At 44.5% G+C, this 16,271-nt stretch overlaps 1 protein-coding gene and 1 long non-coding RNA gene across 3 annotated transcripts in view; one reads left to right on the top strand and one right to left on the bottom strand.

Annotated features, from left to right (window-relative positions):
* LOC123953740 (SV2 related protein) overlaps positions 1 to 16,271 on the bottom strand; it is a 74,339-nt gene that overhangs the window by 14,691 nt on the left and 43,377 nt on the right. For both annotated transcript variants that reach the window (XM_046024058.1, XM_046024057.1), the window contains 4 exons: positions 6,636 to 6,699; positions 4,645 to 4,770; positions 4,200 to 4,328; positions 2,699 to 2,772 (listed from right to left, as the gene is read on the bottom strand). In XM_046024058.1, coding sequence (XP_045880014.1) covers positions 2,699 to 2,772; positions 4,200 to 4,328; positions 4,645 to 4,770; positions 6,636 to 6,699 — 393 coding nt within the window. The remainder of the gene's footprint in view (positions 1 to 2,698; positions 2,773 to 4,199; positions 4,329 to 4,644; positions 4,771 to 6,635; positions 6,700 to 16,271) is intronic.
* Positions 11,495 to 12,255, top strand: LOC123953741. Its single transcript, XR_006820962.1, has 3 exons — positions 11,495 to 11,553; positions 11,698 to 11,840; positions 11,954 to 12,255. It is a non-coding gene; the product is annotated as an uncharacterized LOC123953741 (long non-coding RNA).

Genomic DNA, 16,271 nt, shown 5'->3' with positions numbered 1-16,271 from the left:
TTTGGGGTACCAATATTTGGAAGAACAGAGTCATGAAGGACATTGATCAGGATTTCTGGGCCAATCTGGTCAACATGAAGAAAGAAGAGGGGAAAGCTTTGATAATATCAAGAAGTGGGCTCCAGCTCTTCCCTTGAACTCCTGAGAGCTGAATCAACTCACCAAGCATTTATTAAACACCTGCTCTGTGGCCCGTACAAGTGCAGATTCTGCAGACTTCCCTAAAATTTCAGATCGGAATGAAACAGTTGATTAATTCCCGATTGTTCCAGGAACTAGAACACTCAAGTGTGTAGGACCAGAACATTCTTATCCTGTAGCACAGTTATGTGGGAGCTGTCATAACCAGACAGCAGTGATTAATTTCCTTGCACAGCAATATGCGCTAGCAAGTTTAGCAATTTCTATAGTGTGCAAAAATTAGTCTCCAATTAATCGCTTCAGCGTTTGGGTAGTGACGGCCCAACTGAATCATCTGCCTGCAAAGACAGATACCCTCAACTCTCATCTCCACTCCCTTTTTAAAAAACCCTACAGACTCTACGCTTGTGTTGGGCACACAGCAGGTGTTTAATAAATGCCTGGTTCAGCTCTTAGGAATGCAGGGACAGAGCTAAAGCCCAGTTCTATATATTATCAAAGCTTTCCCTTCCACTTCCCTGCAACTGACCACTTTTCAGGACAATCCCCTGCTAATTAGCCCCTCTACTCAAAGGTGCATGGGGAAAGCGAGCAATGGCTAAACCAGAATGCAGAGTGTTAGCCAGGCCCCTTCTGCACACTGTTCATGCTGTGTACATGATTTGGTAGAAAAAGGTTCAAAGAATAGCCGAGATTTAACTAGTTGTGGATTTTCAGGGGATTACTCGGCACAAATCCCTCCCTTCCATCCTGCCCACATCCACACACCGCCAGTGGCTGATATTTAAGGAAGACGGACCAGGATCAGGACTGAAAGTTCTAAGGAGGCCTGTGCTGACCAAATTAATGGTTCCCCAAATATGGCAGGCCCCAGGCCACTGCTGGCATCCAAGGCAACATGGCAATATTAAATCTCAGTTGTGACAAAAATCCCATTTTACATTTCCTTTCAATCACAGTCAACCCTGGGACAGCATGGGTTTGAACCACACAGGCCACTTATAAAGGGATTTTTTCCAACAAATACAGTACATCACTGCAAGTGCATTTTCTCTTCCGGGTGATTTTAATAACATTTTCTTTTTCTCTAGCCTACTTTAAGATATAATATATAATACATATAGCATACAAAATATGTGTTCATTGACTGTTTCTGTTGCCAAGAAGGCCTCTGGTCAATAGGAGGCTATTAGTTCAGTTCTGGGGGAGTCAAAAGATTTTCGACTGCTCAGGGGTCTATACCTTTAACCTCCTTTCTGCACTGTTCAGGGTCAACTGTATTTTGATGGTTTCCTCTCACTTACTTGCTAACGAATATGTCCTTGACACCTACCCTCTCTCTGCGTCTCTCTATTAAATACAGCAGCTCAGTGCCTTGGCAGATCATCAGTCTATAATTCTAATCTCAGGCTGATGTCATGGTGATCAGAGTTCTTTGGTAGGTAATCAGCTCACTTTAGGGGACAGGTTGAAATGGTGCCTCCTCCTACTTCTCCACCATCTTGTCTCCTCCCTCGGCAGATCATCACCTAGCTACGTTTTACTGTGTATCTCTTAAAAATATATGGCCTGCAGTTAAGGTTTTTTTTCCTTTAAAGCAGACATATAAAATTGCCTCTTGAAAGATATTTATCTGAACCCTTGTGCACTAATGGTGGGAATGCAGATTGGTATAGTCACTCTGGAGAACAGTATGGAGGGTCCTCAAAAAATTAGAAATACAACTACCCTGTGATCCAGTAAGTGCATTACTGGGTATTTACCCAAAGGGTACAAAAACACTAATTCAAAAGGATATATGTGCCCCTATGTTTATCACAGCATTATTTATAATGGCCAAATTATGGAAGCAGCCCATGTCCATTGATAGATGAATGGAATAGAAGATGTCACACACACACACATTTATATACACACATAGACACACAACGGAATATTATTCTGCCATAAAAAGAATGAAATCTTGCCATGTGTAATGACGTGGATGGAGCTAGAGTATATTATGCTAAGTGAAATAAGTCAGCCAGAGAAAGACGAAAACCATATGATTTCACTCATATGTGGAATTTAAGGAACAAAACAAAGGAAAAGAAAAAGGGACAAACCAAAAAACAGGCCCTTAACTATTAGAACAAACTGATGGTTACCAGAGGGTAGCTGGGGGGGGGGCGGATTAAACAAGTGATGGGGATTAAGGATACACTGATCATGACGAGCACCGAGCAATGGATAAACTTGCTGAATCACTGTATTGTATACCTGAAACTGACATAACATTGTATGTGATCTATATTGGAAATAAAATTAATAACTTAATTAAAAATCAGACAGTTATCTGAGTTGGAAGTGAGTCCAATTAAAGAAAAAGACTAAGAAAATAATAGTACAGGTTATACCTGGATAAGGCAGAGATCAGGAAAGTGATGTTCAAACCACCGAATTTTGTAAATGTATTCTAAGTTCAAAGAGTTCTCCGTGCATTGCATAAAAACAGAACCCAAAACAGGGCCCAGGTGAAGGGCATCAAAGTGTCAAGAAGTCAAGAAGCAGCTCTTACCATATAAACCACAGCAACAAGGTTGTCCATCTAAAATGGGGCGTGAAAAGATCCCTCATTCTGCCTCGGTCTTCCTGTTTCAAGACAAGGACATGCTGTTTGCTCTCGTCTCCTCCAGAAGTGCTGACATTGGCCTGGGACTGGTGGACACGGCTGGGAGGGAGGCTGCTGGTGGGCTGCACGCTCAGGATCCGAGAACCCAGCACTCAATCCCATAGCACAAAGTCCCCCAGCCCGGTGAGGCCCTCTAGCCAGGACCCAGCAACGTCTGCAGGCTTGATTCCCCGAAGATGGAGACATCCTGCAACCCCCAACCCCAGCCTGAAATCCTGGAGCCAGGAAGCAGACTCCATGCCCCGAGGACTCTCAGGTAGTCCCATGGACCTGGGGAGCAGATGGTTTATCCAAGCTGTGTCTAACCATTTCATGCCCTGCCTAAGCCAGCTCTAGGTTAAGATCACAAACCCTCATGTGCTGAAAATCAAATCACCAGAAACCAATGTGCCGAAAGATTGATTAGTTGAATGACCCACTTGCCAATTTCACATAATTTGCTAATTTATCAAATTTTTGCTCTATAATTTTTTTAAAGATTTTATTTATTTATTTGAGAGAGAGAGATCATGAACGGGGGAGGGACAATGGGAGAGAGGAAGAAGGAGAGGTAGGCTCCCCACTGAGCTGAGCTGAAGGCAGACAGTTAACAGACTGAGCTAAGCTACAATATTCTTTTTAAGAGTATATTCTATGGGAGATGCCTCATAGAGTCTGGGTGGCTTATTGGTTAAGTATCTGCCTTTGGCTCCGGTCATAATCCCAGGGTCCTGGGATCGAGTCCCATTTTGGGTTTCCCGCTCAGCGGGGAACCTGCTGCTCCCCCTGCTCTCTCTCTCTCTCTCTGACAAATAAATAAATAAATAAAATCTTTTATAAAGTATATTCTTTTTAAAAACCGTATTCTATGACTGTGATTATATTCCCCTTAGATATATTTAACAAATATATTTTTTTTAGTTTGAGACATACTTGCTTATTTAAACATATAAAAACAGATTATGGACTATATGTGGTTTAGTCTACCTGTGAATATTGCTTTCATGAATAAAAATGTATTTTTTAGTATATTCTTGAATGAAAAGATAACACTCTTCAAATGTTAATTGAATATATTTGAGAATGTTTTTGTTGAATATATTTAAAATAGGCTCATTAATATATTTATAGAAAGAACATATTGAGGAAATAAATATATTAATATATATAGTAGGAAAAATATATTCCTATTTACTACATATATTCAAAAAGAAGGATCCCTGAAACATGTTTTTGGTAAAAAGATACATTCCCAAGTAAATTCAGGAAAATCGGCTTTTGGAGAATTGGTCTGCTTTCTGCTTCTGCTCTTTTTGTGTGTCTCAGGATTTACCCCACTCCACCCACGTACACACTCCCATGCAGGTGCACAAACACACACGCCACAGACAGTGGGCCAGGCACGGACCTGTCTGGAGATGATCAGTTTCCCCAGTGGCATGGGGGCTCCGTTTTCAGTTGCTATCCTCTTTAAGGTGGCGATGGCCTTTTCCTGATTCCCGGACAACACATCGTACCTTGCGCTCTCTGGCAGCCACTGTGGGGACAGGAGTGACAGGTTAGGGTGGCACAGAACACTGGGTCCCAGCCACATACTCTCATCTAGGTGTGGAGTTTTTAAGGGTGGGGTCTCTGGACCCAGAGGAATGGAAGGGGATGGGTTCTTATAGTTATGATTGCTGCTGTTGTTATAATTATTATTAATTGGTGTTGCTGTCAGAGTCCCCCCCCCCAAAAAATCTTAAAAATACTCCTTACAGGACGGTGTCCTCCTCCACCCCCTTCCCACCGAAATATAGTGACCAGCAGGAGGCCAAGAGGGCAAAGGTTGAAATGTCTTAAAGGATACCTACAAAACACAGGACTGCAAAGAGGAGCAGTGGGACAGCCGAGAGGATGAGTAGCCAGCGCCAGCCCAGGCTGGGCATCACAAACACAGCCAGGATGACCTCGAACACTGTCCCGATGGCCCAGAAGACCTGGGATGGGAAAATGGGATCAGTGATGGGAGCAGCATGGTCAGCGCATGAGCAATGCCAGCGTCATGATAGACGACACACTCAATATGGGTAAGAGGTTTGGGGTCTGCAAAGTTGGAACGACCACCACTTTTCCTGTGGTCCATGTGGTTGGGCCAGGGCCACTATGTTGTCCATCTCCCGAGGGTGCCATGCACACGGTCTAATATTGGCGTGGTACCTACTGGAGTGTACGGTGTGGCAGCTCTGGGTAAGGAGACCAATACCACCTTGTGTGAGGTCAATATGGTGATGGACACATTGGTTTTTATCTACTGACATCCACCTCTCTTGCCTACTAGGGCCCTAGTATCCTTGTCGCAATTGCTTATTCCCTGCAGAGCTGAGTATCTTCTGTGCCTCTGCCTGTCACTCCCCATCTTCCCCCACCTTGCTCTTTGTGGGCACTGCCGCCATAGGCTCTCTGTCTTCTGGCTTCCCATTGGGCGCAGCCAAGGGGGAGCCCTACATGAAAGGGGAGGGTGGGCCTCTGGCTCCCTCTCTGCAGGATGGTCATGGGCTTGCTGCATCTCTCAGCAGAAGGGCACAGCTCCTATCCAACAGCCCTTGACATAGAACTCTCTCTCTGGACTGCTAACTACTTCCTGCCTTTGCCTGGCAACCGGAACTTCCAGCCTGGGGCTACTTAGAAGTAGTCCCTTTACCAAACCCCCTTCAGATTACTCTAATTTGAGTATGCTGGTTCCTGCTGGGACCCTACAACCATGGACCATTGACAAACCTGGTCCTTCAACTTGCGCATCAGCTCTGGGAGTCTGTAAGAGCCTTCCTAAATCCCCTTTTGCTTAAATTAACCTTGGTCTATTTCTGTTGCTGACAACCAGGGGTGATGGCTAAGATGTCTAACAAACTGATACAGTACAGACCAACCAGAATGGATACCAGACACTGGTCATACACTCCCTGCTCCCAACACACACACACACACACACACACACACACACACACACTCTCCATGACTGTGCCAGGAGTTAACTCTTTAGCTGCTAGATCATGGGAAGTTCTAGGGGGTCCTCTGAGAGGACAGGGTGTGTCAGGTGATGAGGGGTAATCAGCGACCAGGCTCCGCTGGCACAGACACAATCTCAATATTAAACAGTTGGTTCATCCATACCAGTGCGGACCAGCTGACTACCATCCTTACTGGCCAAGGGTAGATGCAATCAGGGTGGTAAACTGGGCTGTGGGGTTAATGTAATGAATATTGTCAGTGTGGTCGTGGTGACTAGAGAGTGGCATCATAGTCATCACTCTGGACATCGGTGTCCAGAAAGGACAAGTAAACACTACTGCTACTGCATGGTGTCATGGGGGCAGTTACATACTTGCCCTGAGAGCTTCCGAGATCATGATTGGAAAATGTGTCATAAGACCCTGGCAGAAAGAGGGCTTGAGAGGGACTAGGTAGACCAGGGTCTTTTAAGGCAGCTACAGAGGTGACCACTCACACAAGATGCAGGTGAGTCCAGATACAAATGGGGTGGAGGGGGATGCTATGGGCAAGAAGCAAGAGTTTTGGTCCCCTAGTCTCTGCTGTTTGGCTGCAACTCTCAGATAAAAGCCATGTCCAGTCCAAGAATGACATACCACCTGCCTGCCACCAGTTTAAGAGACTGGATTTTTTTGGTCAGTTGAAGAGTTTATCCATATAGCAAATAAATCCCCCAAACCCAAAACAACAACAACAAAGTTCAAATTAACAAGCCCGACAAAATCCCATTTCCTTATCCTGAGTCTCAGGACGCCTGAGGATCTCTTGCTCAGAGACTGAGCACTCTTGGGGGAACCCAGACCACCTTCCTTACCTCAATCAGCAAAATGCACTTAGCTCTGGCCTTCATGGGAAGGAACTCAGCGTACAGTGTCACCCTGGGAAAGCAGAGAGATAGGAAAGGAGATAAGGTCAGGACTGAGAAGATTGCCACAGCTTTCTGCCTTCCTTTTCTTTGTTGTTGTTGTTATTTTAAGATTTCATTTATTTATTTATTTGAGAGAGAGCAAGAACATGTGAGTGTGTAGGGGAAGAGAGACAAGCAGACTCCACACTGAGCATGAAGCCTGGATATGGGGCTCAACATTACAACTTTGAGATCACGACTGGAGCTGAAATCAAGAGTCTAACGCTTAACTGACTGAGACACCCAGGCACCCCACTTTCTGAATTTCTAGGTCAACATTCTTCTGAGGATGGTCTGTGGACCACTTAACTTCAGAATTTCCTGGGACAATGGCTGAGTGCTTAGATCCCCAGACCCTATCCCAGACCTCTGTCTGTCTGTCTTTCAATCTATCTATCTACCTATTCATTCATTTAATCATTATGGACCTGTGGATTCCTATTTCATTCAGTGGGTTGTAAGCCACTACTACCACTATTCTTTCAATGCTCAGACTGTCCCAGTCTGGCCATTGGAAGATCTTTCAATCCAGTCCATGTATCTTTTTTTATATGCCTCCATCATTCTTTACATTCTGGCACATCTGTATGTCCAGGCTCATGGTGTACTTTCCTTGCCTCAACAATGAAGTCAGCCCTTTGCCTAAGAGGTCCTGGTTCCTTGTGGTATTTGGTATTTAGAAACCAAGATCTGAGCACTCAGTGTGCTCATTACTACTGGTCTGCCATTGATTCTAGGCCTTCTCAGAGGACACAGTTAAGAGATCTCTCTATCTATCTCGGTCTGTCCCTTTCTTTCTTTTTCTCCACATGCACACCATACATCTATGTCTGTTTCTATATCTATCTGAGAACATGTATTTAAAAAAACATTGAGTTCACACTGATACTTTCAATTCTAGTACAACCAGAATGTTAGGGCCCTTTCTTTCTTTCTAAGTAATCTCTATACTCAATGTAGGCTTAAACACACAACCCTGAGATCAAGAGTTGCATGCTCCACTGACTGAGCCAGCCAGGCACCTCAAGTTTAGGGTTCTTTCTAGCCTTCCCCAGTTTCCATGACTGTAATTCCCTTCTCCAACATTGAGACACCCAGGCCTCATTATTCTCTGTATATTTCTTATTTGCTTAATCCATTTATTAGCTAAATGTAACCAATGCCCTAACTACCTAGCTCTACTGGCCACCTCTTCCATCTACTACATTCATGCCTCCCTCCCCTATCTTTCACTTCCTCAGCCAGTGGCCATGCCAGAAAGAGAAGGAAACCTCTAAACTTCTCCATGCTGCCTCCCATTTTGCTAGGAAGAGGCCTTCTTTTTTCCCACATCTCCCACCTAAGTCAAGCATCTGAGCAACTAGATGGCTTCATGTTACTCTCCTGGCTCCTCATAAGGGAGACGGGGTAGAGAAAGGTTCATGTCCATTGACCATTTTGAGGCAGATGTTGTTGATGACCTATCTAGATCTCCTGGGATCATTTTACTAGTTCAGTTTGCCTGACTCCCAGCTGCTGCTACTAATGGCTCATACCCACAACCTTCTCCTAGCATTGCTTTTGAAAAATTGGAGCTGCCTCACCAGAAAGATGTCTTTCCCTGCATAACATCTGACATTTGAAAAGTTGGTCTTAGCAATACCACTGAGATTTAGGAAGAGTTCTATCTCCAGTAGAAGTTCTTCTTAGGGTTATGATAAAGGATAACTCTGTCCAAAGAAGGAAGACTTCTTAGGAGCCTCAGTGAAAAGGCCAGGACTTTAGTAGTTTAGATATATTCTATTTAGAGAAAAACATGAACAGAAAGTCAATATTCACCTAGTTTAATTCATGGTATAAGTATTTTAATATATTCTCTCTTCCTGTCTTGATCTTTTGTCTTTAAATCTCCCCCTTTCTCTTTCTCGATCTCTCTCTGTAGCTGAGCTTACACTCAAGAATTTTGAACCCTACTTTTTGATTTATAAATAGCATTTCCATGCCATTTAAAATCCTCTTACACACATGTATTCTTTTTTTCACACACATATTCTATCCTATGCATGAACCATACTTCTCTTAATAATAGTTACTTTTTATTGAGGACCTACTATGTGCCAAACATTCTTTGAGATGTTTTATATGAATTCTCTCACTCAAACATTTCTTTTTTTTAATATTTGATTTATTTATTTGACAGACAGAGATCACAAGTAGGCAGAGAGGTAGGCAGGCAGAGAGAGGGAAGTAGGCTTCCTGCTGAGCCGAGAGCCCAATGCGGGGCTCGATCCCAGGACCCTGAGATCATGACCTGAGCCGAAGGCAGAGGCTTAACCCACTGAGCCACCCAGATTCCTCTCACTCAAACATTTCAAATCAAGGGGAATAGATACTTATTTATAATCCTCTGTGTATGTGTGTATGTGTGTGTGTGTTTGATTCTCATTTTCATCTCTAGATCTATCTATGTCAGATAAATTGTTAGTTGATCAGGAACCCTCAGCTAGTAAGTTAGTTTTAGAAGAGCCAAAATTCTAACCCAGATCTGTCTACCTTTTGTAGACTACCAATCACTTCCCTTATTTGGATGGTTTCACAATTATAAATAGTACTTCAATAAACGTCTTTAGGCTGAAGACATCTTTGCTTCACGTGGTTTCCTGTTAAGTAGAATTTGTGTCGAAGAGCATGCACAGTTTTAAGGCTTTGATATATAATACCAAAGTTGTTCCCAAACAACCTGTCCTAGTTCCTGTGCCTACAAGTGGCTCTCTCGACAAAAACCATTAGGAATGTCACTAACTCGGCTCTGAGAAGGGGCATCAGGATTATAGTGGTTACAGAGATTACAGCAATTACCATGGATGACTTCTTTGATATTGTTATGCTATTCTCCAAATGGTGTGCTTATATGATTTAAAAAATCAAAAATAAAAATAATAATAAAATGAGAAGCATGTTTACCTTTCCTCCCCCAAATTAAACTACTAACCATGCAAAAACGTGCAGCAGCACATTCTAAGGACAAAGTTATGCCTGTCCTTAGACAGCAAGGATTTCTTTTTATAATGAAGCTGTAACATGCAGTCTTCTTTTCTTTTTTCTTTTTTAGTTACAGAAGTAGTGCCTGAATACATTTGCACTGTAAAACAATTAAGCAGTGTACAAGTAACAGAGTATTTGATAATTCTTCTTCTTCCCCATTGCCCCTACTTCCATTCCACTTCCCCAAAGCCATAACAACCAGGAGTTTGCTTTGCAAACTTCCAGGCCTTTCTCTACATAAGTAAATAAATTTAAGGAACATATCTTTCTTTTTTATTCTCCTCCCTTTCATTTTCTCTTCTTCCCTTCATCTCTCCCTCCTGTCCTCCCTCTTTCCCTCCTGCCTCCCTCCCCTCTTTCCTTCCTCCTTCCTTCCCTCTTCCTTCCTTCCTCCCTCCTTCCCTTCCTTCCCTCTTTTCTTCCTTCCTCCCTAGTCCCTCCCTCCCTCCCTCCCTTCCTTCCTTTCTTCCTTCCTTCCTAACACATGCAGCACACTGTTCATGTTCTACCCACACAAATGCCCCAATTCTTGCCACTTCCATGAAGGCCTGTCCAGTTTCCAATGTCAGTACCTGCAACTCTCCCCTGCGTGCATTCTCTGGTTATTAAAGGTTACTCTGCCAACCTCTGTGGCAGACCAGGAGTGCCAAGGAATTTAAACTTCCCAGGAGCAGCTCTCAACAAATGACATTTCCCTCGTCCCTTGAACAGGACAATCTGGAGATGCATGCTACAGGATCTCCCGGACTAAACTACGCGCCCTAGCATCTCTGTGTCAGGACCTGCTTTCAGTAAGGCAGTCTGGAGATCTTTCCATACTAATATATGTAGACCAACAGCATTATTTTAAAACCGCCGCCACCTGGTTGATTAATATTTAGGTTGTTTTCAGTTTCTTATTTTTGCCACCTCTGCCACAAGAAACCTTTCCTTGTTGTTGTTGTGCCCCCGACTTGGCCATTATTTATAGCAGTTCATGATGAAAACGAGCTGTTTGATCTCCATCCAGAGTATGGTGATTATGACAATCACACTGAAGCATAAAAGAATGAGCCCTGAAAGTAGCAATGACAGGAAGCCATTGATACCGGCGTCAATAAATTCCCGCTGAAGATAATCACATTTACAGCACTTGGCAATTAGAGATTTGCCGTCTGGATCACATGCTTGGAAAGAAGTGACCTGTGATCTCCATTTGGCATTTCTGCTTGGTCTGAAGGGGAAAGAGCAGTGCCAAGGGCGTGGCTGTGAGCAAGATCCACCTAGACGCCCATCAGGAGACTCTTCTGAGAAGGTTTCAAGGTGGAACAGGTGGAACAGACTAAGGGGAACAGACTAAGACTGGAGTCTTAGTCTTGAAGGTGGCTAACACACAGGCAGGATGACAGTTGTTAGGGTGGGGTTGCAGCTCGTCGCTTAGCCGGGGGCATCTTTGCTGAACTACTCAGTACCTTGTCTCGGAAACAATAAACAAGTGGCTCGGTGCCACCATGTCTCTTTACACGTCCTTTGTGTCTATTTGGCAACGAGAGGCAACGGTCATTTTTTGATGCTTATCTGCATTTTCTATATGTTCTTTCTTTTTTAAAAAGCTTGTATTTATTTATCTGACACACAGAGAGAGAGATCACAAGGAGGCAGAGAGTCAGGTAGAGAGAGAGGAGGAAGCAGGCTCCCTGCGGAGCAGAGAGCCTGATGAGAGGCTCAATCCCAGGACCCTGAGATCATGACCTGAGCCGAAGGCAGAGGCTTCACCCACTGAGCCACCCAGGAGCCCCTCTACATTTTCTACAACAAAAATGTATTACTTACAATGATAAAAGTTAAATTACTTCTAATTTTTTTTCTTGAGCTAAAGTCTCTTCCCTCTTGACGCTCCTTCATAGACAGAAAAGGTAATCACTTGGCATCCTAAATGTGCTCCTCTTTCCTGTCTTAATTAAAGGGAACAGAAACCGCTCAGAACCTCCAGTTCTACATCCCCAGAATCATCTTCCAATCAGTACCAGGGACCCAGTGGACATTACCGATTTACCAGGACATTCTGACTACATAAGCTCAGAATCTTTTCATGACATCTGTTCAGATGTAAGAGCTTTGGCATTAGATGGGTGTGGATTTGAATCTGGTTTCTCCACATGGTAGGTGGTTTGTACCAGGTGCCCCACTGTTTTCCCTCCCTGTGTCTTGCTTCCTTGCAGGTCACTCCATGCAAAGTCTACATCCCTATCCCTTGAATCTGGGCCTTGCGACTTGCCCTTGTTCAACAGAATGTTGCAAACGTGATATCGTGCCCTTTCCAAGCTTGGGTCTCAAGATATTCTTGGCTTTTGCTTGCTCACTTGGACCCTCTGCCCAGGTGATCAGGTGCCCGGGCTGGCCAGCTGGAGTTTGAAAGGCTTATGGAGCACAGATGAGTCAGCTGTGGCCATGCTAGCCCAGCCAACCCCCATCCAATTCGCCAGTTGACTGGAGACACACAAGCAAGCCCTGCTGAGCCGAGAACAACCAAACTGCCCAACTACAGAACCAGGAGTTCAATAAATTGTTGTTAAGCCATAAATGTCGGGATGGTTTGTTACAAAGTAAGAGGTAATTTCATGCTCCATTTTATAACCATCTGGCCTTAAGCAGGCCACTTAACGATCTTTGAGCCTCAGTTTTCTCTTCTGTAAACTGGGGATGAGAGGTGTCAGTGAACAAGATGAGGTAGTGGGAAGAGAGCACTCAGCATCATGCCTGCCACTTGGTAAGCACTCAATGGACAGGATCATCGTCACTATTAATGTTACAGTCGTTATCACCAAGGACCAATACAAACACCCACTTCAGGGGAAGAAATAAAGGAAAGAAGAAAAAGAGGAATGGGGCATCTGACTGGCTCAGTCAGTAGAGTACCTGACTCTTGATCTCGGGGTTGTGAGTTCAAGCCCCATACTGGGTGTAGAGATGACTTAAAGGAAAATCTTTTAAAAAATTGCAAAAAGAGGGATAGAAGGAAGCACATAGAAAAGCACACATCAGGGCTGAGGAATGGGCTCTTTACTAATAATACAGTTTCTAGGCAAGATGATGTGCATTAACTAAATTTATTAAGCTGATCATTTTGCAAGATGGGTAAGTCAAGTCATTATGCTCTATACCTTGAATTCTGGATGTCAGTTACACACGGATAAAACTGAAAGAAAAATAGTTTTTAATTTAATTTTAACAATTTTCAATTTTACGTAATATAATTTGTATTTATACTAAAAATTCATTATAAGAACTTCTTGCTTGTTTCACTTTTAAAAATTACACAGCAAAGTCTTACTCATTTGGTTTTTTGAGGGTGCAAAGCCTAAATGAATGGAAACTCTTGGTCGCATTTAATTACATAAAAATATCTTCAACTAAAAAAAAAATCTTCAACTGAATGTTTCCAAATAATGAACTTAAGGGAGACATTTTTATAACTAGTTAAGAACATTGCATAATTAAACCATGATTATTTTTACATAAATGGCTGGAGTGGAAGTTCTGGGAAGCCAATGGCTCTCTTGGGTGGCTAAATATTTCTTCTGTAATTTTGTTTGTTTTTACTTGCTTTCCTCATAGACAAAAGAGCTATAGAGTAGAGTATTCAAGAGAATATGTTTGCAGGGTCAAGAAATGTTTAAAACTTAGCTCTGCCCTTTGTTAGCTGTATGGACTTGGGCATGTTACATAATCTTCAAAACCCCAGTTTTCTTATCTGTAAAATGGGGATGATAATATCTGTGTCTTGAGGTTTGGAGAGTTTTAAAATGGTCATGTGGACAATAGCTCCATAAACAAGCAGAAGGGCTGGGCTAGGGTAAAGTAAAGCTAAGTGGGGAGGCATGGTGCTTGGGAGGTGGAGGTAGGGAGCAGCCAGGCAAGCCGAGGACTCTCATGACAGATGAGTAAGGGGCAAAGGCCCTCCCAGCTGCTCTGTGTTCTTAATTTTATCCCCCTGGTGTCCTGTCCTCTCTCCCCGATGATCTCTCCCCTTTGCAGGTTTAGGAGGTGGGTGTTCTCTCTTCTGGTTACTCTGCCTTTGGAATGCCACCTGCCTACAATCTTCCAGAGGATCCTCAAAATTTCTGGTTGGCCGATGGCGCCGTTTTCTTGTTTCCCAGCACTGTCATAGATCTACTCTATTTCTTATACCTTTGATGACATTTTCAGACACTGTGGAGAAGAAGAAATGGTAAGTTGCTCTTCTCATTCCCCCCATTTCAGAAAAGAATCGCTGGACATTCTGCATAGGTAGTTCCTTTCCCTTCCCTCTTGTGGGAGGAAAATCCAGGTAGCTCTTTGGAGGCTGGTTCTGCTGTCATTTCCCTGGGAAAGGAATTTAATGGGTACTTCTGTGAGTGCCTTCCTTCCAGCCCCTAGAGGAAAACTGTTCTCTAGTCAATGAGTGGCCCATGAATGGGACAGTGGCTGTGTCTGCAGGAATTCCTGGAGTTGGTCCAGACGTGGAGGACATTGGCCCCACGGTCCTGCCAGCCCAGATTTATGGGCTTGGCTTAATGGCTTCTGCCTCAAGCTCCAGTGGTTTTTAAGCCCATCCTAGGTCCATGAGTGTATGTCAGATGTCTACTCCACAGAGCCCTGGAGGGATCGATAATGAATAGGGAAGGAAGGACTGGGGAGAACTGAGAGCCACTCAGTGCCCTTCCAGCCTCTAAGTGGCAGAAAGAGTCTGGGGATTTGTTCCCGTGTTCACTCCATGTGGTTACATCTCCCATCCCCATTTACTCTTTCCATAATTACCCAGGGAGTCCAACATCCATCACGCTGACACCCGAGTCTCGCGGCCTTTGGCAGACCCGACACGTGCTGATGTTCCCTGGGCACTCTGCCAGGCACCGTCCCGGGCACTTAACAGGTGCTGTCATGTAGTATCCTAAGTGACCCCATGACGTAGGTATGCTATTATCCCCATCTTAGAGACAAACTGAGGCACAGAAAGGTTTAGTGACTCGCCTAAGGGCACACAGCTGTTATGTGACAGAGTCAGGATTTGAATCTGGTAGTCGTGACCACGTCACGTTACTTCAGTGTTAGCCTTACCCTTCTAGATGCCCTTTTCTGGTCTTCCCCACCTGCGACACTCAACAGGCTCAAGAAGCCAGCCAGTGAACTGTTCACCCTCCAGAGGCAATTGGGCCAGATCCTCATGCACCAAAGCCCATCTGCCACCAACGGAGGCCAACGCTGAGCCCCCAGGATGGAGCCATCCCATGTCATGTGGCGGCGAATTATTTATGCTGGACATCCTTCCGTTGTGGGAGGAACAGTGACTCATCTTGAAGAAACTGGCACATATCCTGGGTATCGGTTTGCCTTTCCTGCCCCTGGGGCCCCACCCAGCACCACGATCTGAGGGCTTTTCGGTGTTTGACTCACTGACACAGATCCCACACTTCAGTGCTTGGGACCAAGGGAGCCGATACATCACAGAGGAGATGCAGCAGTGGGTATAGAACCATGGAATCCACTGGTCCTATCACATCCTACGATACCGTGCAGCTGCTGGCCGGACAGGGGAATGGAACAGCCTCTTGGAGGTGGCACGGAGGCATCAGCTTGGAGAGGATGCTCCGTGAGGGTGGGATACCGTCTTCCAGGACATAACACACCCTTAAATCAATGCCTATCATATTGTGCAATGTAGAAGTAATACATTGTTCTGAAGTCAACGGGTTGAAGGAGGAATTTGTACTTCCACCCCCTGTGGGCTTAGAGGTCCCAGTTCCCTGAGAGGGCATGCTTCCCTCAGGGCATGCTTCCCTTGCAAGAATCCCATTAGACAGGGCGTCTGGGTGGCTCAGTGGGTTAAAGCCTCTGCCTTCTGCTCAGGTCAAGATCCCAGGTTCCTGGGATCGAGCCCTGCATCGGGCTCTCTGCTCAGCAGGGAGCCTGCTTTCTCCTCTCTCTCTGCCTACTTGTGATCTCTATCTGTCAAATAAATAAAATCTAAAAAAAAAAAATAGAAGAAGAAGAAGAAGAAGAAGAAGAATCCCATTAGACTTTAGGCAAAGTTTCCCACTTAGTAACTTTGGGTTCCTCTCAAGAAAGAGAGTCAGCATTCTGTCTGAAGAGTTGAGCTTGAGCCTCAGGAAGCGGTGGGGCTGCTGTCATCTAACGAGACACCCAGGTGATGCAGTGGACATCACTTGGTAACCCCCTGCCCAATTTTGGTGTTAAAAAGGACAAGCACCAGCTACAGCCTGGGAAGGACACAGTGACTCAGGAATGGGGTTTGGATCATCCCACCAGGTAAACCATCTCGATTGCAGAAGTGCTGGCCAGAGGTGATGGGAATGTAGAATGAGTAGCAAGGGAGGGAGATACTGGGCCTCAGGGGTAGCCTGGAGGCCAGCAGCAATAACAGGGACTTTAGTTTATTCCACTAGCCATCCTCTTTTAAATCTTTTCAGGGAAAAGATCAAGGGGAATCCTGGAGAAACTGCTCCCAGATGGGATGGGTTTATTATATGAAGAAAGGGG

Source organism: Meles meles, chromosome 12, assembly GCF_922984935.1.
Source record: "Meles meles chromosome 12, mMelMel3.1 paternal haplotype, whole genome shotgun sequence".
In the NCBI taxonomy this organism is placed as follows: Eukaryota; Metazoa; Chordata; class Mammalia; order Carnivora; family Mustelidae; genus Meles; species Meles meles.
Note: the sequence above shows the minus strand (reverse complement) of the source record. Positions and strands in the feature narration are given on the sequence as shown.